An 18,258-nucleotide genomic window follows, 5' to 3' on the forward strand; every position below is an offset into this window, starting at 1 on the left:
GGCGCGTAATTTTAAATTACGAAATTCTCTCAAACTTAAAAAAAGAATATTAAATATATAATATTAGTAATATTTTATTCACAAAAATTAAGCAATAAAATAATTTGATTTTTATATAATATTTTATATAATATTTATTATTTATTAAAATATATCAAAATTTATAAATGCTACCAAAAGAATTTATTTAACAATAGTTTTATTATATAATTATATTTATGCAACTTCGGACTATATATTTCTAATATGTTGAGAAATGAAATTTATATTTATTTTATATTTTTAATGCATATTCAATAATAAATGTTTTTCAAACATTAATTTTTTTAAAGATTATAATATAAATAAGTATGAAAAAATAGTAAAACGATCAATATATGAAGGATAAATGTATTTTGTGTTGGTAAAACTGATAATTTTTATTACGCCATCTATATATATTTGCATTGTGCAAATGTTTGTTCGCTCATGAACAGGTTAGATTTGTGCAATTCAACTTAAATATCTTTCGATATAACAATACAGTAGAAGAATTTAGAATTTTCACATTTTTACGGATGATGGAGGAGGTTGACAATATAATAATTCACTCATTGCGTCAAATAGGCTGGTGAGTGTTCTTCTGAACGATTTTATACGCATCTAGAAAATTTTTGGTATCTGATGTCAACCGGTTTGTATAATTAAAAATGGGCAGCGATATTTATCTGTTTTAAATTTTATATTTTTAAATACATAATTCATAATTTGTTTTATCAAGCAGAAACAATAAAAAAGTTACGATAAAATTTGAATAAAAAATAAATGATATTAATTATTTAAGATATTACAAGTCTTTACAATTATTAAATAATTGCAAAAATATGTGATAATTTATAAACTAATTGTAAGTACACATGAGACATTAACGATTTCTTTTAATTATAAATATTGTTAAGTTAATTTTAATTATTAACTTATATAACATTAATTCAACATATGTATCATATGTATATAATTAAATTTAAAATGTCTCTTTTAGCAATTTTAAAAATTAAACAAAATACTATTTATTACAAAATTTGAAAATTTTCTAACATTAATTTTTTTAGTGACATAGAAGAAAATATAACAAATCTTAGTGGTTTTAACACAGAATTAATAATAAAAGCAACAGTAAAATGCTTGGATATAATAAAACCAGGCCTTGGATTATCAACAGTTTTACCTATGAATATGGCAGCCAGATTTCGATTGGGTGCTACACTTGCTCAAGCATGTTTAGTAAGATTTTATGAATATAAGAATTTCAATTATTTACAATTTTGTTTTTTTTTATGTCTTTATTGATAAATTTTTTTATAAATTTTTTTCTTTAGGAATTAGGATACAAAGCTGACGTTGGCTATCAAACATTTTTATATAGTTCAGAAACTGATCTACGAAAAGTTTTTATGTTTCTTATTGAAAAATTACCAAAAGAAAGTGATAAATCTTTAAGTGAACCTGTTAGTAATATTGTATTATTAGAAAAATCTATAGCAAGAGCAATAGCACAGAGCCTTTCTGCTCCATGGTTACCACATTATTGTCATACAAAGGGATTTAGAAATAGAGGAAGAGCAAGAATTCCATATAAGTCTGTAAATTTAGAAGTTTCAACAATAAGAAAAGGAGAAAATAAAGAAGGTAATATTGCTTTTATTTTTACAATGAGTTTCATTATTATATTATTATAATATTATTATAATAATATTTTTCATTTTTCTTATTATAGAATATCAAGATTATTATATACATTATTTGCAATCTGTGCCTGAACAAATGCAAAATGAAATGACACTTCTACCATCTTTGATATCCTACAATGCAAGGGCTCACCATTCACATTCAATGAGTATTCTTGATCAAATAAATTGGTTAAATAAACAATATTGTGATAAAATTATTGAAGTTAATGAATCTAGTGACATTAATATTTTAAATAGAGTCCCAATACAAGACAAAACATTATCTTCTAATGTAAATTTAAGAAAAATGAATAAAAATAATATTTATAATTTTATTCTATATTTATACTACTTTATTAATTTTTTATTTATTTGTCATAGGAACTTCAAATGAAAAATAATAATGCTAAAGAAACTAAACTTATAAAACAAAAAATAATAGATAAAACGGAAAAACAAGACTTACAAATAGAAAAAATAAAAACAGAGTGTGAAACTATTAGAAAAGATATAGAAGAATTGCAAATTGCAATCAAGAATTTAACAACTAGTGTAACACAAGCAACAATAAATTATCAAAATGAGGAAAAAAAATTAACAATCAATGAAGAACAAAAAAAGATTAAAGCAAGAATTTATGATTTATTTCAAGATGGTGACGAGAATATTAAGAAATTAGAAGCAGCTATTGAAGCTACTACAAATAAATTAATTAATTTAGGTAATCAATGGGAAAAACATAGAGTACCTCTAATTCAAAAATACAGACAAGAAAGGGAAAAGCATTCTACTAAAGCTGTAAGTATTATTCTATATATAAATATAAATAATATAAATATAAAATAGAATTTGTTAAATAAAAAATTTCATGAATTTGATTATTATATATAGAATGCAAGTCAAAAGAAACTTGATGATATTAAGTTACTAAAAGAAAAGGAAAAGGAACTACAAGAAGAATGTCGCAATAAAGATCAACAATACTCACAATTGGTAACAGAAGTTCAGAAACTTTCAAAAGAAGTAAATAGGTCCGCATATACTCAACGAATTTTAGAAATAATTAACAATATTAGAAAACAAAGAGACGAAATTAATAAAGTATTAGTTGATACACGAGAAATCCAAAAAGAAATAAATACACTTACAGGCAGATTAGAAAGATCCTTTACTGTTGCTGATGAATTAATATTTCGAGATGCAAGAACAAATGAGGCATCAAGGAAAGCTTATAAATTATTAGCTACACTTCATTCTGATTGTAGTGAACTTGTAAATTTAGTAGAAGAAACAGGTGCAACTATAAGAGAAATAAGAGATTTAGAAGAACAGGTAATTAAAATATACATATAATAAATATAATTGATTATAATTTACATTATTTATAAAAAACATTGAAACATGATATAATTAAAATGTAATTCTTTTTCTATTTCGCTTTAGATTGATTCTGAAGCTACAAAAAATATTGGAGCAAATTTAGAAAGGATAACTGCTGATTTGAAACAAATGAAACAAGAAACAGCAGAATTAACAGCACAATTACAAAATAAAAATTCGTGATTTTGATATAATCTGTGATATTACAATGTATTATTTATAATAACAACGACCAGGTAAAAATTTTATTAATATTGAAAGAAGAATCTGCAAAATCTTAATAAAAAAAATATTTTACAATACGAAACATATATTGAAACACAAACCATATAAGATTATTGTATTATATTTACAGAACATTCCGTATAAACATATGAATGAATACACATTACAAAGACTAAATTTTATAATTATGCAAAAATTAATATATTGCTGCTTATAAAATAGTCTTTGTAAATTTGGAAATAATTGTTAAATGTGTGCCTTGGTCCAAATATAATGCTAATTTTGTTCATAAAAGGGCCAAGTCTGTGACAAATTCAATATCAATGCTCAAATGGAACATTATTTGTTACAGAGCCTAATAATTTTTTAGTATATAAACTTTAATTGTACAGTTAACTTTCATATTTATACGAAATAAGTGAATCTATCTATTATAAATTTATGTAATGAACATAATGTAATTTAAGGAAATACTTTTAAGTTATGATGTACAAAATACAAGAGATGAGTAACAATATATATTGTATATTTCTTACTATTATGATCCTTTTCAATATTAAATAATTTACCAAATAATATTTTAATTATACATTTATTATTTATAACAATTATAAATATATCAAAAATTACTTTCTTTAACTTTAAATCTTAGGTGGTGTATATTCTTTTTCTTCTTCTAATTTCTTCAACTTCTTCTTAGCATGAGGTATTTTAAGAATTTGTTCCATTTTTTTCTTTTCATGTTCTTCTATTCTCTCTATTTCCAGTTCTATATCTTCTTCATTTTCAAAGAAAGTCAAAAATCGTTCTTGCTTTTCCATTTCTTCTTTTAATTTCTCTATTTCTTCTTTTTTAGCTATTCGATTTATTTCTTCTATTTGTTTATCTAGTATTAATTGTCTCTGTTTTTCCCACTCTACATATTTCTAAAGAATTAAGTAAAGTTAATTAATAAATAAAATCATAAATAATAGATTTAATATTATATATTATCAATATTCTTTCTTTTATATTTCATAAAAAAATATTGATTACCTGCATTTGTTCATTTATATCAATATCATGCTGTTTTTCAATTGCAGATTTGATATTATTTTCTAATACATTAATTAAATTATCTGTACACAAATTCTTTTCTTTTATTAAATTAACTTCTGACATTAAAATTTCAAACTCATCTGTTACTTGTTCTTGAAATACATTTTTTTTATCTTTTTCAATCAAATCAAAAACTTCTTTGTAAACAATATTTCCTTCAATTTCATTTATCCATTTTTTTATTAATTTTAATGCATCTTGATATTTTTTATATAATATTAAGCCTCTTAATTGACAAGTTCTTCCTAATTCATTATTCATAAATCTTCCTTGAAAAGCTAATGTTTTTCCAACTAAATCATATGGATCAGTAAGATCAAAATGGTCATCAAAATAAGGATTTCTAAGATAAGCTACACGTATTTTAATTTCTTCTTTAGTATTGTCTATAGGTTCTGGTGGTTTCTGCCATTTATTTGGATTTTCTAAATATTTGTGACAAGCATATACAGATAATGCATTAGTTATTAAATGTTCAGACTCTTCTTGTAACATAGGTAAAACAGCAACTTTTGCAGCATTGGTATAATCTTGTTTTTTTATATATGTATCCATGAGTATGTTATAAGTGACATAATCAGGAAAAATACCATAATTAAGTCTATTATGTAATACATTCATAAGTTCTTTAGTATAATTATTATCTAATAAATATCTTATAACAGCATGATGTGTTGAATCTAATATGTTCGATGTTTCTGCAGTTTTCCTCAATTTTTGGAGTAGACTTAACAATTCTTCTACATGATCTTCTTTATTTAAGCTATTTGCAAATATATCTATATCTACTGCACTAACTTTTTTATCAGTATGGAATTTATTGTCCAAAATAACAAATAAATCGTCTGATTTAAATTTTTGCAGCAACGGTGATTGCAATCGATCTTTCCATGCTTCCTCACATCGATATGCTTCTGATAAAAAAAATCGCTTTTGTATTACAATATTTCGAAATCCATATATTATTTTACTAGAGTTAAATATTTTTAATATTTTATGTTCCATTTTTTTTTATTAGTAGATCATGTTCTTACAAAAATAGTTTAGAACTTTTATTTTTTACATAAGTCAGAAAAGGTTATAATTATTTAAATAATTATAATGTATGAAAGGAACTTTTTTTAGTTTTTAAATTCTATAGTGTAATAATAACATTAAAATTATTAATAATTTTCTATGGTTTTCTCATTTATATTTTATATATTATTTTTTTTATTTTTAAAAATTTTAAGAGCACTTTCAACATAAACACATCTGATTCGATAAGTTTGTCTACGCATGAAGTTTTTTAAAATTGAATCAAATTATTTGAATCTTTTTGAAATATTAGAAATTTACTAAATATTATATAAAAAAAATTAAAAATAAATTGTTTTAATCGAAATCGCGAATAAAAAAAAAGGTTACGATTTTTAATTTAACCCTTTTAATCATATAGCTATTCAATCAACTTTTACTAAAGATATTATATACGAAATTACAGAAGTTATATCAATCGTTCATTCCATAAAGAAAAAATTATATATATGTATATATATATATATTAAGTTAAAATTATTTCTTAATAATATTGTCTGGAAGATACATATATTCTAGTATGGTGAGATACATAAATAAATTTGGAAATTATTACGATATAAAGGTTATATCGTTCATGATATAACATGATATAACAACAGTTGCAAAGCCGAATTCGAAATTTTTTCAGTATTCCTTACTTAATAAAACAGAAAATGCTCACGAAGATAGTATTTGGACCTGTGCTTGGGGCTGTTTGAAGAAGAAAAAGGAATCACAGCCGGATAATGAAGATTCACGGTAATTACTTTTTATGCAATTTTTAATATTTTATATTTTTTATAAAATTTTTGTTATTACAATAGTGAATCAATACAATTTAATGAAGATGAAATAGTGGAATATTTAGTCACTGGCTCAGTTGACGATACTGTTAAAGTTTGGGAACAAAAAGATAAAAATTTACAATTAAAACATAAGTTAACTGGTCACTCACTTGGTGTGGTATCTGTTGCTGTAAGTTCAGATGGTTTAAGTAAGTATTAAAAAAAAAAAAAAAGAAAGCAATGTTAATAAAATAAAAAAATGAGATATAAAATGAGATAATTATTTTTAGAATGTGCATCAAGTTCATTAGACTCTAGCTTAAAATTATGGGATTTGGAAACAGGAAATAAGATTTCAAGTATCGAAGTAGGCCCTGTAGATATTTGGACAGTAGTATTTTCTCCAGATGATAAATTCATTGTATCTGGTAGTCATTCAGGGAAAATACATTTATATGGAACAGAAAGTGGTAAACAGGAACAAACTTTAGATACCAGAGGTGGCAAATTTACATTGAGTGTTGCTTATGTATGTATTTTAAAAATGTATATTATATAATTTTATTATGTAAAACTAATAATTTTTATATTATATAATTATTTTAGAGTCCTGATGGTAAATATATTGCTAGTGGTGCAATAGATGGAATTATAAATATTTTTGATGTTACATATGGAAAAGTATTGCGTACATTGGAAGGTAATAAAAATTTACTTTTTTAAATATTTGTTAATTTATTGTTAACAATTTATTAATAATATATAAATTTAAATATTTTAGGGCATGCAATGCCTATTAGGTCTCTTTGTTTCTCTCCAGATTCTCAGTTACTTCTTACTGCATCAGATGATGGACATATGAAATTGTATGATGTGTAAGTTCAAAATTCAAAGTTCCAAAATAAATTACACATATAATTGAGAAACATTTATTACATTTTTATTTTATTATATAGGAAAGATGCTAATTTAGCAGGAACTATGTCAGGTCATGCTTCATGGGTACTTGGTGTTGCTTTTGCTCCAAATGGTCAACAGTTTGCATCTAGTAGTTCAGATCATACAGTTAAAGTATGGGAACTAGCCCAAAGACAATGTTTACATACATTTAATGAACATAATGATCAAGTGAGATATTGTATTATAAGCAGTATTATAGATTTTTTATTATAAATTTAAGATGGAAAAAATAATTTGCAAAATTTTTATTATGGATTTATAAAAATTTAAATATTTCTTTTTTTTAGGTATGGGCTGTAAAGTACAATCCACAAAGAAATAATATAATTGCATCAGTATCTGAGGATAAATCTATTAATCTTTATGAATGTCCATTATATGATAAATAAATTTTTCTTAAATAACTATTTTATATATACAGGTGTTTATAAAAATGTGAGACATCTTTAGCGGGTGGATTCACGAGATCAAAAGATAAAAAAAATATATGCACATAGGTGCAATAAGGTTTAGTTATCAAATTATAAGTATTTCAAATTTAATAAAATAAGAACACTAAGTTGAGCGTATGGAATATAATATATAATAAACTCCTGCATAATGGAACTGAATGATTAAAATATTATTTTAAATATACAGATTATACAAATAACTATTTTTTAATTTTAATATAATGTAATATACAATATATATAAATATCATGTAATATAATTATACAACATATTTCATTTTAAAAAAAAAAATTTATCATTTTTAATTTATTAACTAAATCTTATCGAATATATATATTTTATAAACTTTTTTTTATTGTTTCGATAGATCCATTCTTCAAAAGTGTCTTACATTTTTATAAAAATTAAAATTATCCTGTGTATACATATTACATGGTTTAATAAAATGTTATATTTTATTTAATAATCTAATATTTTAATAGAACACATTTTTTACTATGATAAAATTATTTGATTAAATAATTGATTTGACATTAAACAAAATAGATATTAGTAGCTATAAATTTTATTGTACTGTAATTATTAATATACAAATTATTAAGATGTTCGCCGAATCTAAAATATAATATAACAAAAGATGAATTATACTTAAAATCTAAGTAAAAGATGAAAATTATGAAAGAATCTTGAAAAGGATTTCTGGTGTAGTACAGACCATATCTTGTATGAAAAAAAATACAAGGATACCCTGATATGACTCCAAGTTGGAAGGGTTAAATCTAATTAACTCGAACTGGAACAGGGTAAAATGCGTATAATAAATATATAATTAACGAACAATAAAATTTATTCTATATCGTGTCAAACAGTTTCCTTCTAATAAGATTTTAGATTGATTTGCATATGCGCATATAGAACGAAAGATGACACGATATAGAAAAAAACTTAAAATATTGTACGCATTATTGATCGCTTCAAATATTATAGCAAATTTTCTAGTAAAACTAGAAAATAATGAAGAAAATATGAATAAGAAAATAAAATTATTAAACGCCATACCTTAAACTTTTCAATCTATAAATACATAATTGATCCGTACACACTCTTTAATTGTACCTACATATATTTTAGAAAGGGTACCAGTTAAATCAGTGGACACTTGTACATGCAAATCGATTTTATGTAATACATATATGACCAAAATAGAAGCTATTTTAATTGTAGATTTTCAAATAGACTAGAAACTTAATATAAGGATTTACAAAATTTTGTCTTTTCATGTAATGCCAGTTTAGCGTTACTTAGACCGCTAAATTGATATAAACATTATTACCATTTTTACCATAACATTTTGTTGTGTTGAAAATGTTTCGGTTTCATCCGAATCTTCATCATGTTTCTATCAGTCTTTAAAAAGTAATTAAACTTTATATTTGTTTAGAAGAATACAAATCAGTTTACGATGGAAACAAAATACAGATCTTCTTCCTTGCAAATTTATCTATTACGAAGATGTACAGCGACACATTTTCTGCGATATACATCATGAGTCGTGATACATATTACTAAACTTTCTACATTCTTCATCGACGTTCAATATATACAAAATTGAATAAATAATCGAGCATAATTACTGCTACGTACTACCGATTTTTAATTTTCTTCATAATCATGAAATTTATCAATATATGTATATACAACACGCAAAGTGAATAGGAATGATCAGGATTTCCAGCTATGTCACATTCTAATTATATCTCTTTAAAAAAAAAAGATTGCATTGCAATGCACATGCATAATAAAGAAAAATATTCAATTATTTTCTTATATTCAGTATGTAAAAATTAGTGAGATACCATGAAGATTTTCGGTGCCCTTTAAATGATGAGGTAAAAAAAGAAAACTTTACTTATCAAGTACTCTTAATATGTACTGCATGATCAATACAGCAGTAAAGCAAATGTACAATGACTAGCCCGAAACAGAAAAGCGACTATGAAAAAGAAATTATTTATTTTATAACAAATTCCCACTATACTGTTGTTATTCTTGTAGAAGCTGTGACTATGTCACTATGACAATCTGTCACTTTGAATTTGCTTTCAGTTTCATCAGGCGTTACTTTGGCTGCTTGTGGAATATCTTGCTTCGGATTATAATTAAAAGGCGGTACGATGGCGGATGCGGGTGTACGCATACCAGCCCCACTAACATATGTTTGTGCAGAACTTTCTCCATTTGCAGAATCTACTCGTATAAAGGAACCAAGACGTGATATTCGTTTCGTAGGATCTACTTCTATCGTGGAGGATTCAGTATGTGATTTTCGTAAAACAACTGAAGCATCACCTATGTCTATGGTATCTTTCTTGTACGTAGAAGCATCGCTAGACTTTACAGGAATCTTGCAAGGAGCATCGTTCGCGTTCATTCCGCTTAAATCACAAGAGTTTCTATACTTCACTTTACTAGGTTGCACACCCATTACCAATGGTCTTTTCAATTTAGATTTGTACAAAGCTGATTCAGGATTATCATTCTCTTGGGGTACTCCTTCAAATGTTGAGCTACGGAACAATCTAAAAGTTGGTGGATTGCTCACTAAAATTGGAGCATCTACATCATTGGCACAATTGCCAGGCTGTACCCATTGCCTAGTATCTGATTTCTCAAACCGTTGCTTATTCTTACTCTCTTCTACTTTTTTCCACAAACTTGCAATTTTACTAGTTGCTTCCTTTGCCAATTTTCTAGTCTGCATTCCAGTTGATGAATTTGATACTATACTGGAATTACTGTTAGATCTCTGACCAAGAGGACCTATCTTTCGAAAGACTTTACCGTTTTCTGCTTGTGTAGCATTTTGATTATTAGCTGGTATTTTTGGAGTCATTTTTCCTGTAGGTAATCGTTTTGGAGTTACTAGTAATGTTTTCGAAGATTGATTCTTTTCCGAAACATTTCCTTTTGATGATTTCGATTGGTGTGCTTGATGTGTCTTTGGTGAAATTTTTGGTTTCCCTGTCGTTGGATGTATCTTGGATGTAGCACCTCTAATAGGTTTTGCTATCTTCGTTTTTATTGGAGAAGAAGATGTAGAAACTACGGTAGGAGCATTTTCTACTTCTGGTTCGTCTTTGGTAAATGTACCTTGTCGTTCTAGAGGTTTCATTGTTACATCTGATTTGGTCTCTTGTTGATAATTTGAGGAAGAACATGTTGGAGGTGTGCTATGTCTTTTTACGGATTTTGTGAAGGTTAATGACGATCCTTTTTGAGGAACCGATGCTCTTTTTGCAGCTATAGAGAGAACTTTTGTTTTTTTATCATCTGTTGAATTGGAAGTTGCTTTAAGATTTATATTTGATTTTGCAGATTCTTTCATCATAACATTTGGACTATTATTATTTTGCCTGAGGGTAGTAGCTCTAGTAGCTCTTACAATAGGTGAAGTATTACTGCGTCCTATAGGTATTCCACTAACAGGATTCACTTGTTTTAATGGAGACGATTGTGGTGTTGGTTTTCGCGTAATTGGATTTGAATAGAGAGCTTTTCTTCTGCCTCGAATAGCCTTTGGACTTTCTGGATCTGATTTATCTGTAGCATTGGAATCATTACTAGGATCTCTTACCATTCCTGGTTTAATTATTCGAGGTCTTTTTGTTTCTCTAGGTGGATCTTCAATATTATTTGATTCATCCTCGCTTTCAGTTTCCACATTGTCGGTATATCTGATGTCTTCATGTGATCTAGGTGCTTCAATTTCAGTGGTTTCTTTTGGTTCCTGTACGTTATCTATTTGTTGAGAATATGAACCTATTAATTTTTTAGAAACACCGTTGACAAATCGCATTCGAAGATTACGTTCGGATTCTGATTCATTTGATACTAAACTAATAGTTTCGCAATCTAATAATCCTTCCTCTGTAGTTTCGTTCGTTTTATTTGATTCATTTAACGTATTCAATACGATGGTTGCATTTTGTTCTAGCATGGTTTGAATTTCATCTGATTCAATATTGTGCGTTGAATCTGGTATCTTATCTTCTGTCATATTTGTAGCATTACTTTCTATATCTTTGAATATACATTCTGAATCGTTTAAAGTTCTTGTACGATATCTTTCTCTATTCTTCTTTTGCTCAGTACGTTTTTTAATTAATGTTTTACAAGCAGATAGTTTTAATGTAGGAATAGCAGATTTTACAGGGGATATAGCTCTTGTTGGTTTTTCAGAATTTTCTTGTTCACAAATAGTATTAATTTCTTGTTGATTATTTTGATCTTGATTCATGTCAGGAAAAGGATTTTCTAATACCTGCGTTTGAAATCTTGCTCTATCTTCTTGTCTGCGTTGTTTAGGTGTCAGTTTCGAAAAAGGCGAGCATTTTCCCCGTGAAACTTTTTCTTGTACTACATTTTCCTGTTGATTTGTCTCTTTTTTGTCAAGTTCTGCAGCTATTGTATAAGTTTTATATCTTTCTTTGGCCAAAGTCCTTTTCTGTTTCGGTGTTAAATTTTTATGCAATCGTTTTCTAGGCGTAGATTCCGCTGAACTAGTAAGACAATATTCAGAAGAGATTGGTGTAACCGCTTCATCAGTATCACCTGCTTCGTCGATTTTATCTATCATAACAGGATGTGAAGCTTCTTCAGTATGTAATTCCGCATCAATACACAATGTGTCACTGCATATTGTCTCTGATGCCTGTTCCACTGTCGATTCATCCATTTCACAAACTTCGTTGAACAATGAAGGCGGATTGATATTTTCCAAGCATTCGCTCAAACTATTATTTGCACTATTCTGCATAGCTTCAGCATATCGCATACACGTCATAGAAAGTACATTTGCGACAGGTCTTAATAAGTCAAATGCAGCATCGCTTCCGCTTAAGTGTTGCGAGTCTTGATCTTTAGAATCCGCCACTTCTGACGTAATACTTGCCACACTTAACATACTATTTTCCATATCGCCAACGTCTGGTAATTCATCTAACATTGATGGTGGTTTAACACTGTCTAAATGCGAACCAGTACATTCATTTAACAAGTTTTCTAAACTGCCAGTATGATTTTGGCTTTGATTAAGAGCTCTTTTAGCTACTACACCTAGAGGAAGTGATTTCTTGCGATTATTTCGGGAATCCGTCAAAGAAACGTTTTTCACTTGAATTGGAGGTAAAGACGCAGAATTACATCTATCTCGATTAATGAATGATTCGCTACAATCACCTGAACCTGCGTAGCTAGCAGTTAGTGATAATAAACTCCCCATAGAAGAAGGAGGTTTAATTGCATCTAAATCCATAGATGTCATACTAGTTGTATCTAACTCGTTTTGTCTATTCATTTCTGCATCTACTGCTTCAGCCAATTTAATTGCTTCTCTTTGAATAATTTTTGAATTCGACATAGGACCACTTTCACTGCTTATTGTTTCATAACACTCTGAAGTAATCGTACCTTGTTCTTCTGCTGCGTCGCTCTTAAATGAGGCAATTATGGGAGCACTGATGCTAATACTAGGAAAAGAGACATCATTAGGAGAATCCTCGTTCCACGTATCACTCAATACACTTTGTTTCATCGCGTTAGAATCTCGTTCTCGAATTGCTTCTGTTTGCTGTACTAAAGTTGCAGTCAATCGATCTAACGAAGCAATCATGGCATCAGGATCTCTCTGACGTCGATATACATCTTCTTTCTCTACATGTTTTGTTGAGTCTGCAGATTTTTGTATCAATTTATGTTTTAAATCAATTTCTTCTTTCTTAATACCATCTATCTCACATATATCGCTATATGTTTTATTAATTTCATCATTACTAATTTTTGTTTTAACTTGTTTTTCCTCAAATTCATCTTTATTTTTATTCACTGTAGTTTTATTTAGTTGAATATTGTCCATGGTTTTAGCTAGTGCAGGTTGTATGCATAATTCTAGAAGCGCATGTTCGGACTGTTCTACAGAATCAATCGATTCGCTGCTGTCTGAATTTGTTACTTTTGAATAAGATTGTTCCATAGATGGATTCTCGATATTTTTATTTTCTATGGATTCTAATATTTTGTCACTTTCCCATTTAGTTGAATCATCATCTATATTTTGATCATTATCAATAAGATCATTATGAATCAAAGACGACATATCTTCGTTTGAATGAGTATCGATACTAGATAAATATTGTTGATGAGATGGTTCTGTATTGAATATTACTGTTTCGTGTAGTATTGGACTATTTCTTAAATTCGAAGGTAATGAAAAGTTGCACAGTCTATCATCACATAATAATGAATTGTGTTCCGTCTTTCTTATTTTGCCTAATTCATTTTGTAAAACTTGATTTGATTGTTCTATTGAAATTTTTGATTCTGTTTCCTGAAATAAAAAAATTTAAATTTATAATATATATATTTAGTATAGTAGATTCTTAAAGTTGAGCAAATCTTAAATTTCTATATTTCTATTATATTAATATGTTATATAATATTTCAAATATATAAAGATTTTAAATTAGATTTATTAATTAATTAAAATATTATATAAAGTAAATATTTTACCTCTTGCATAAATTTAGCTGTACTTTGAGTATAATTTGACATAATATTCATTTTTGATGAATTATCAATAACATTATCTAGGGAAATTTCGGAATTTATTGTTTGTTCAGATTCCACTTGTTTCATATCAAGACTATTCATGGTAGAATCAATTAATGAGTTACATTCCATTTGATCTAGTGCAATACTAGTTTGATATCGAGCTAAGTTACTTTCATTTCGTGGAACTTTTTCAAAATTGTTTCCAATGAAAGAATGCCTATGCCTAAAAAAAAAAAAAAAACTCATAAATCACTTTTTAACAAATACGTAGAGAAAACGCAATTATAAAATACCGTTAATAATTATAATAAATTTATGTTGAATAAATAATTTTTACCTATTATTTTGCATTCCAATATTAATGCAAGCTGTAAGTAGATCTTCATCATCCTCATCACCATCACTGACTTGATCTAAACATTCGGAAGAGTTGTTTATATTTAATATATAAGGCATGTTACGGGTATCTCCTTTTAGTTCAAATTCCTTACATCCTGAATCATTAGAAGCTTTCAATGCACTGGTCACGTACGAATTAACTCCATTGTTGGGATAATTTTTCGAATCGAATTTATCATTCTTTTCAAACATGCCACTCTGAGTATTATATTTCTTATTTATATCTATAATAAAATAAATATAAATTTACTTTATATAATTTTAGAAGTTTTATTTTATATTTTCATTTTATATTCTTAATAATCTAATAAATATGAATGACTATGATAAATATATATGAATGATATAATAATATATATAAATATATATATAAAGAAAGTTCTTTTTATAATTATCTTACCAGGCTTATTTTTAGTCGAATTGGACGTCATATTATTACTTTCATCATATTGTAAATTATTTGAAGATATTTGTGTATGAGTACTTCTCGAACTGTTAAAAGAATAAATTAAACATTAAAAATTAAAAGAATTGAAATTGAAGAAATATGATTGTAATTTCTAGTTAAAGAATTTTATTTTTTCTTATATATTTATATTATATTTATCTATATACATATACATATAATATACAAACCTTAATGGATTTTGCACAGTATGATTATCCTCTTCAATATTATTCTGCTTGATATTTGTTTCTAAATTCATTTCTTCTTTATCCTGTAATTTACCCTGCTCCTGAATCTTTTTCAATAAATTTCTCTGCCGAGTATCCTCTTGTAAGTCAGAAGCAGATGCTGCTCTAGAAGAATTCAAAGATGTTCCATGTGGTGTTCCTTCTGTGCAATAAGTCTTTACTGTATCTTCATGAATAAGTTCCTGATCATTGTTTGTGAAATAATGGGAATGTGGTTTTTCTTCGTCTTCTAAACTTCGTTCCGCATAACGCAAACTATAGTCAGTCGGTTGATCCAAATCGGTCACGGCATAATCACTAAACAAAGTTCCTTCTGTTCGATGGTTTACAGTTGGTGAAATAGTTTGTTGTATACTATTCAATGAATTATGCTGGTGTAATACACTCTTATCATAGACATTTTCAAAGCTGATAGTATCTTTCACAGGAGAGTTACTATTAACAAAAGATAACGAAGTTTCTATCCCAGTTTTTGTAGTCACATACTCTGTTTTTGTGCAAGTATTTAACTCCGTTTCTTCTGAAATACTGGATTGACTGCCAGTCTTCAGAATAGATGAGATGCTTTGTGGCAAATTGTCTTCTACAGAAGAATGTAATAAATTTTGTGAACAAGTGGATTCTTGATCTGGAGCAGAAGACCAGGAAATAGTAGAATTAGTACATCTAAGATCACCAAGACCATTAAAATCTGATGATTTCAAACGATCTGGGATGGCATTTTTGTAGCGTAATGTATATTTTTTCTCTGAAGAAGTTTTCGAATGAACATCGGTAGATATTCCACCATCGAAACCGACTGCAGAATGCAATGATGAAGATTGTTGTTTTATTTGAATATCAGTGGGAGATAATCCGTTCAATACATGTCGATTTACTCTTTCAAACATAGTATCAGAGTGTGTACTTGTTATAGAACGCATAGAGTCCCTACTCTCACTTCTGGCAACTCCATTACATTTGATATTAGATGTACTGGGCTGATTGTGCAGCTGATAAGAGCGTAGAGTACGCGTATTGATTCCTAAGAAGCTGTGTTCAACCTTGAATGAAAACTTGTCGTCTTTGTTAGTAGGCGACGTGCTAGGTTCAATATTATCGCAAGTTTCTGCTAAGTTTTGATCTATTTCTTGCTCTAAAGCCCTTTGCCTGCGAGCAACTAGAGTTGGTAAAGTTGGAAGGCCTAATCCGCGTGCTGTTGAATCTAAGTGAACAAGGTTGTTGGAACCTGGTCTGGCACTTAGCAAATTCTTTAAGGCTGCACTTGAACCCATCGAAATCATTTTGTGCTTGGAGTGAATTAAACTACGAAGCATTGGAACGGCGCCTAAGTCCCATAATAAACGCTGATCTTGTGGACATCGAGCAGAAAGATTCCATAGAGCTCCACAGGCATTACTAACAACGGTTAAACTAGGTGATCGTAATTGTTGCAACAATACTTGCAAACATCCTCTTTCTCTTACAATGGCTCGATAATCTTCTCTAACGGCAATATGGCTGGATACATTTCTCAATATACCACCAGCGTTTTCTACAATAGCTAAAGTTTTAGACGGTGCCTTGTAACTCAACATATCCACGAGGAATGCTAGTGCACCATCCACGGCGCAAATGTCTACTTTATTCGTACTACAATGTGCCGATAAGTTCCATAGTGCAGACAATATCGATTTGAGCGTTGATTCTTTCCTACCTTCCATCGCAGCCTTCATTAAACCAGTCACAGCTCCTACTTCCCTTAATGTTTGTTTGCTACTGGTATCAGCTCGCCACGACAAATTTCTTAATACAGACGCTGTTACCTGTCTAAGATCATCGCTTGGACTCCTCAATTGCGAGACTAGTGCTTTCATGAACTCCCGGAAAGAGCATAATAATGCCTTATTATTCCCATCGCCGAAAGTTAGATTAGTCAGAGCCATTCCGGCATATCTACGTAAAGTGATACAGTTTTGGTCGTCGCATTCGCTTCCATGTGCCATGTGGTCCATCTCAATTAGTTCTGCGACCGCGTGAAGTCCACCGAGTTGACACATGGCGTGACGATGAGCTTCGTCGAAGGAAAGTTTCATTAATGCTGCTATAGTCGGTCCAGGATGTCTTTCTAAATCATCAGGAATCTGTCCCGTTTGCAGAGACGTCCTCAGTGCTTGACAATAATCCCGTAACTGTTCTAAAAATCGAAGAACCCTTGCTTCTCTACGTCCTGCCCTTTCGTCACTTTTAGCGTACACTATATTGTGTAAAGCTCTTGATGCTTTTTCTCTGGTTTCTGGATCTTGTCCTGGAGCGTGAATTAACTGTACCAACAATGGCAGGCATCCTGATTGCCTCATTATGAGGCAATTATCTATCGAATTACTCATTGAGAGTAATGTTGCACTCATATCTTCCCGGCCTTCTGTACTGCCTAGCATTCCCAATAGATTGTACACCACATCTACTTTTGCCCCTAATCTTCGATCTCCTTGCATTTCCGTGGAACAGCCGAAAGCTCCACCCGAATTTGAAGAAAAGCTCATCACGCTAGCTATATCCTGTGAGAGAGAGTGTGAATGTTAATATTTTGTTTGTAGTCTGAAAATTATTTTTATATTTTTTTTATTAAATAAATAGCAATTAAAAAAAATAAATTTTTAATAATTAAGGATTTTCTTTTTACTAATTTTATAAAATTAATTCGAAAGTATTATTTTTTTGTGATTTTTTTATTTATAAAGTATGTATATCATGATTAGAAACATTTATTTTTTAATAAATATTTTAAAACTATTTCTACGATGTTTTCCAACTAAGTTTTTTATGAAGTTAATAAAAACAGAATAGTTACTATTTTGAAAGATATTTTAATTATTTTTATGCAGACAAAGCTTTAATTTTTTT

General features: G+C 28.4%; 4 protein-coding genes across 12 annotated transcripts in view; 2 read left to right on the forward strand and 2 right to left on the reverse strand.

Annotated features, from left to right (window-relative positions):
- Positions 1-405: 405 nt before the first annotated feature.
- On the forward strand, positions 406-3,831 carry LOC100872519 (coiled-coil domain-containing protein 22 homolog). Of its 2 annotated transcripts, XM_086917242.1 has the most exons (9): positions 440-610; positions 764-886; positions 1,092-1,263; positions 1,359-1,668; positions 1,757-2,001; positions 2,091-2,507; positions 2,601-3,041; positions 3,153-3,325; positions 3,445-3,831. In XM_086917242.1, the coding sequence occupies exons 3-8, from the start codon at positions 1,210-1,212 to the stop codon at positions 3,270-3,272; spliced, it is 1,587 nt and encodes a 528-aa protein (XP_086773368.1). In that variant the 5' UTR covers positions 440-610; positions 764-886; positions 1,092-1,209; the 3' UTR covers positions 3,273-3,325; positions 3,445-3,831. The 2 variants fall into 2 exon arrangements, with proteins under 2 accessions (XP_012338866.1, XP_086773368.1); XM_012483412.3 differs by lacking the exon at positions 764-886 and having other exon boundaries at positions 406-610.
- A 61-nt stretch (positions 3,832-3,892) lies between these two features.
- On the reverse strand, positions 3,893-5,813 carry LOC100866881 (uncharacterized). The gene is made up of 2 exons (XM_031915035.2): positions 4,350-5,813; positions 3,893-4,240 (listed from the first exon to the last, which is right to left on the reverse strand). Exons 1-2 carry the CDS (start codon positions 5,415-5,417, stop codon positions 3,956-3,958), a joined length of 1,353 nt encoding a protein of 450 aa, XP_031770895.1. The 5' UTR covers positions 5,418-5,813; the 3' UTR covers positions 3,893-3,955.
- Positions 5,814-5,839: 26 nt separating this feature from the next.
- LOC100867001 (WD repeat-containing protein SL1-17) lies at positions 5,840-8,724 on the forward strand. The gene is made up of 8 exons (XM_012483413.3): positions 5,840-6,012; positions 6,121-6,230; positions 6,296-6,465; positions 6,547-6,785; positions 6,863-6,956; positions 7,038-7,131; positions 7,213-7,384; positions 7,504-8,724. The coding sequence occupies exons 1-8, from the start codon at positions 6,010-6,012 to the stop codon at positions 7,603-7,605; spliced, it is 984 nt and encodes a 327-aa protein (XP_012338867.1). The 5' UTR covers positions 5,840-6,009; the 3' UTR covers positions 7,606-8,724.
- Positions 8,218-18,258, reverse strand: part of LOC100867120 (uncharacterized) — a 43,340-nt gene continuing 33,299 nt past the window's right edge. For 7 of the 8 annotated variants that reach the window (XM_086917228.1, XM_012483405.3, XM_012483406.3 and 4 more), the window contains 5 exons: positions 15,313-17,912; positions 15,077-15,168; positions 14,615-14,900; positions 14,236-14,500; positions 8,218-14,053 (listed from right to left, as the gene is read on the reverse strand). In XM_086917228.1, coding sequence (XP_086773354.1) covers positions 9,701-14,053; positions 14,236-14,500; positions 14,615-14,900; positions 15,077-15,168; positions 15,313-17,912 — 7,596 coding nt within the window. In that variant the 3' untranslated portion in view covers positions 8,218-9,700. The remainder of the gene's footprint in view (positions 14,054-14,235; positions 14,501-14,614; positions 14,901-15,076; positions 15,169-15,312; positions 17,913-18,258) is intronic. The other variant, XM_012483408.3, reaches the window with a different exon arrangement.

This window comes from Apis florea, unplaced genomic scaffold, assembly GCF_048593485.1.
Source record: "Apis florea isolate Af1SG1 unplaced genomic scaffold, ASM4859348v1 contig_2201_pilon, whole genome shotgun sequence".
Classification (NCBI taxonomy): domain Eukaryota; kingdom Metazoa; phylum Arthropoda; class Insecta; order Hymenoptera; family Apidae; genus Apis; species Apis florea.

Excerpts from the sequence above, each read along its gene's own strand:
- LOC100872519 (XM_012483412.3), top strand. The coding sequence starts at position 558 with ATGATGGAGGAGGTTGACAATATAATAATTCACTCATTGCGTCAAATA. Across the intron at positions 1,669-1,756 it reads AAAAGGAGAAAATAAAGAAG|AATATCAAGATTATTATATA; the intron begins GTAATATTGCTT and ends TTCTTATTATAG. Across the intron at positions 2,508-2,600 it reads AAAAGCATTCTACTAAAGCT|AATGCAAGTCAAAAGAAACT; the intron begins GTAAGTATTATT and ends TATTATATATAG.
- LOC100866881 (XM_031915035.2), bottom strand. The coding sequence starts at position 5,417 with ATGGAACATAAAATATTAAAAATATTTAACTCTAGTAAAATAATATAT. Across the intron at positions 4,241-4,349 it reads ATATAAATGAACAAATGCAG|AAATATGTAGAGTGGGAAAA; the intron begins GTAATCAATATT and ends TTAATTCTTTAG.
- LOC100867001 (XM_012483413.3), top strand. Across the intron at positions 6,786-6,862 it reads TTACATTGAGTGTTGCTTAT|AGTCCTGATGGTAAATATAT; the intron begins GTATGTATTTTA and ends TAATTATTTTAG. Across the intron at positions 7,132-7,212 it reads CATATGAAATTGTATGATGT|GAAAGATGCTAATTTAGCAG; the intron begins GTAAGTTCAAAA and ends TTTATTATATAG.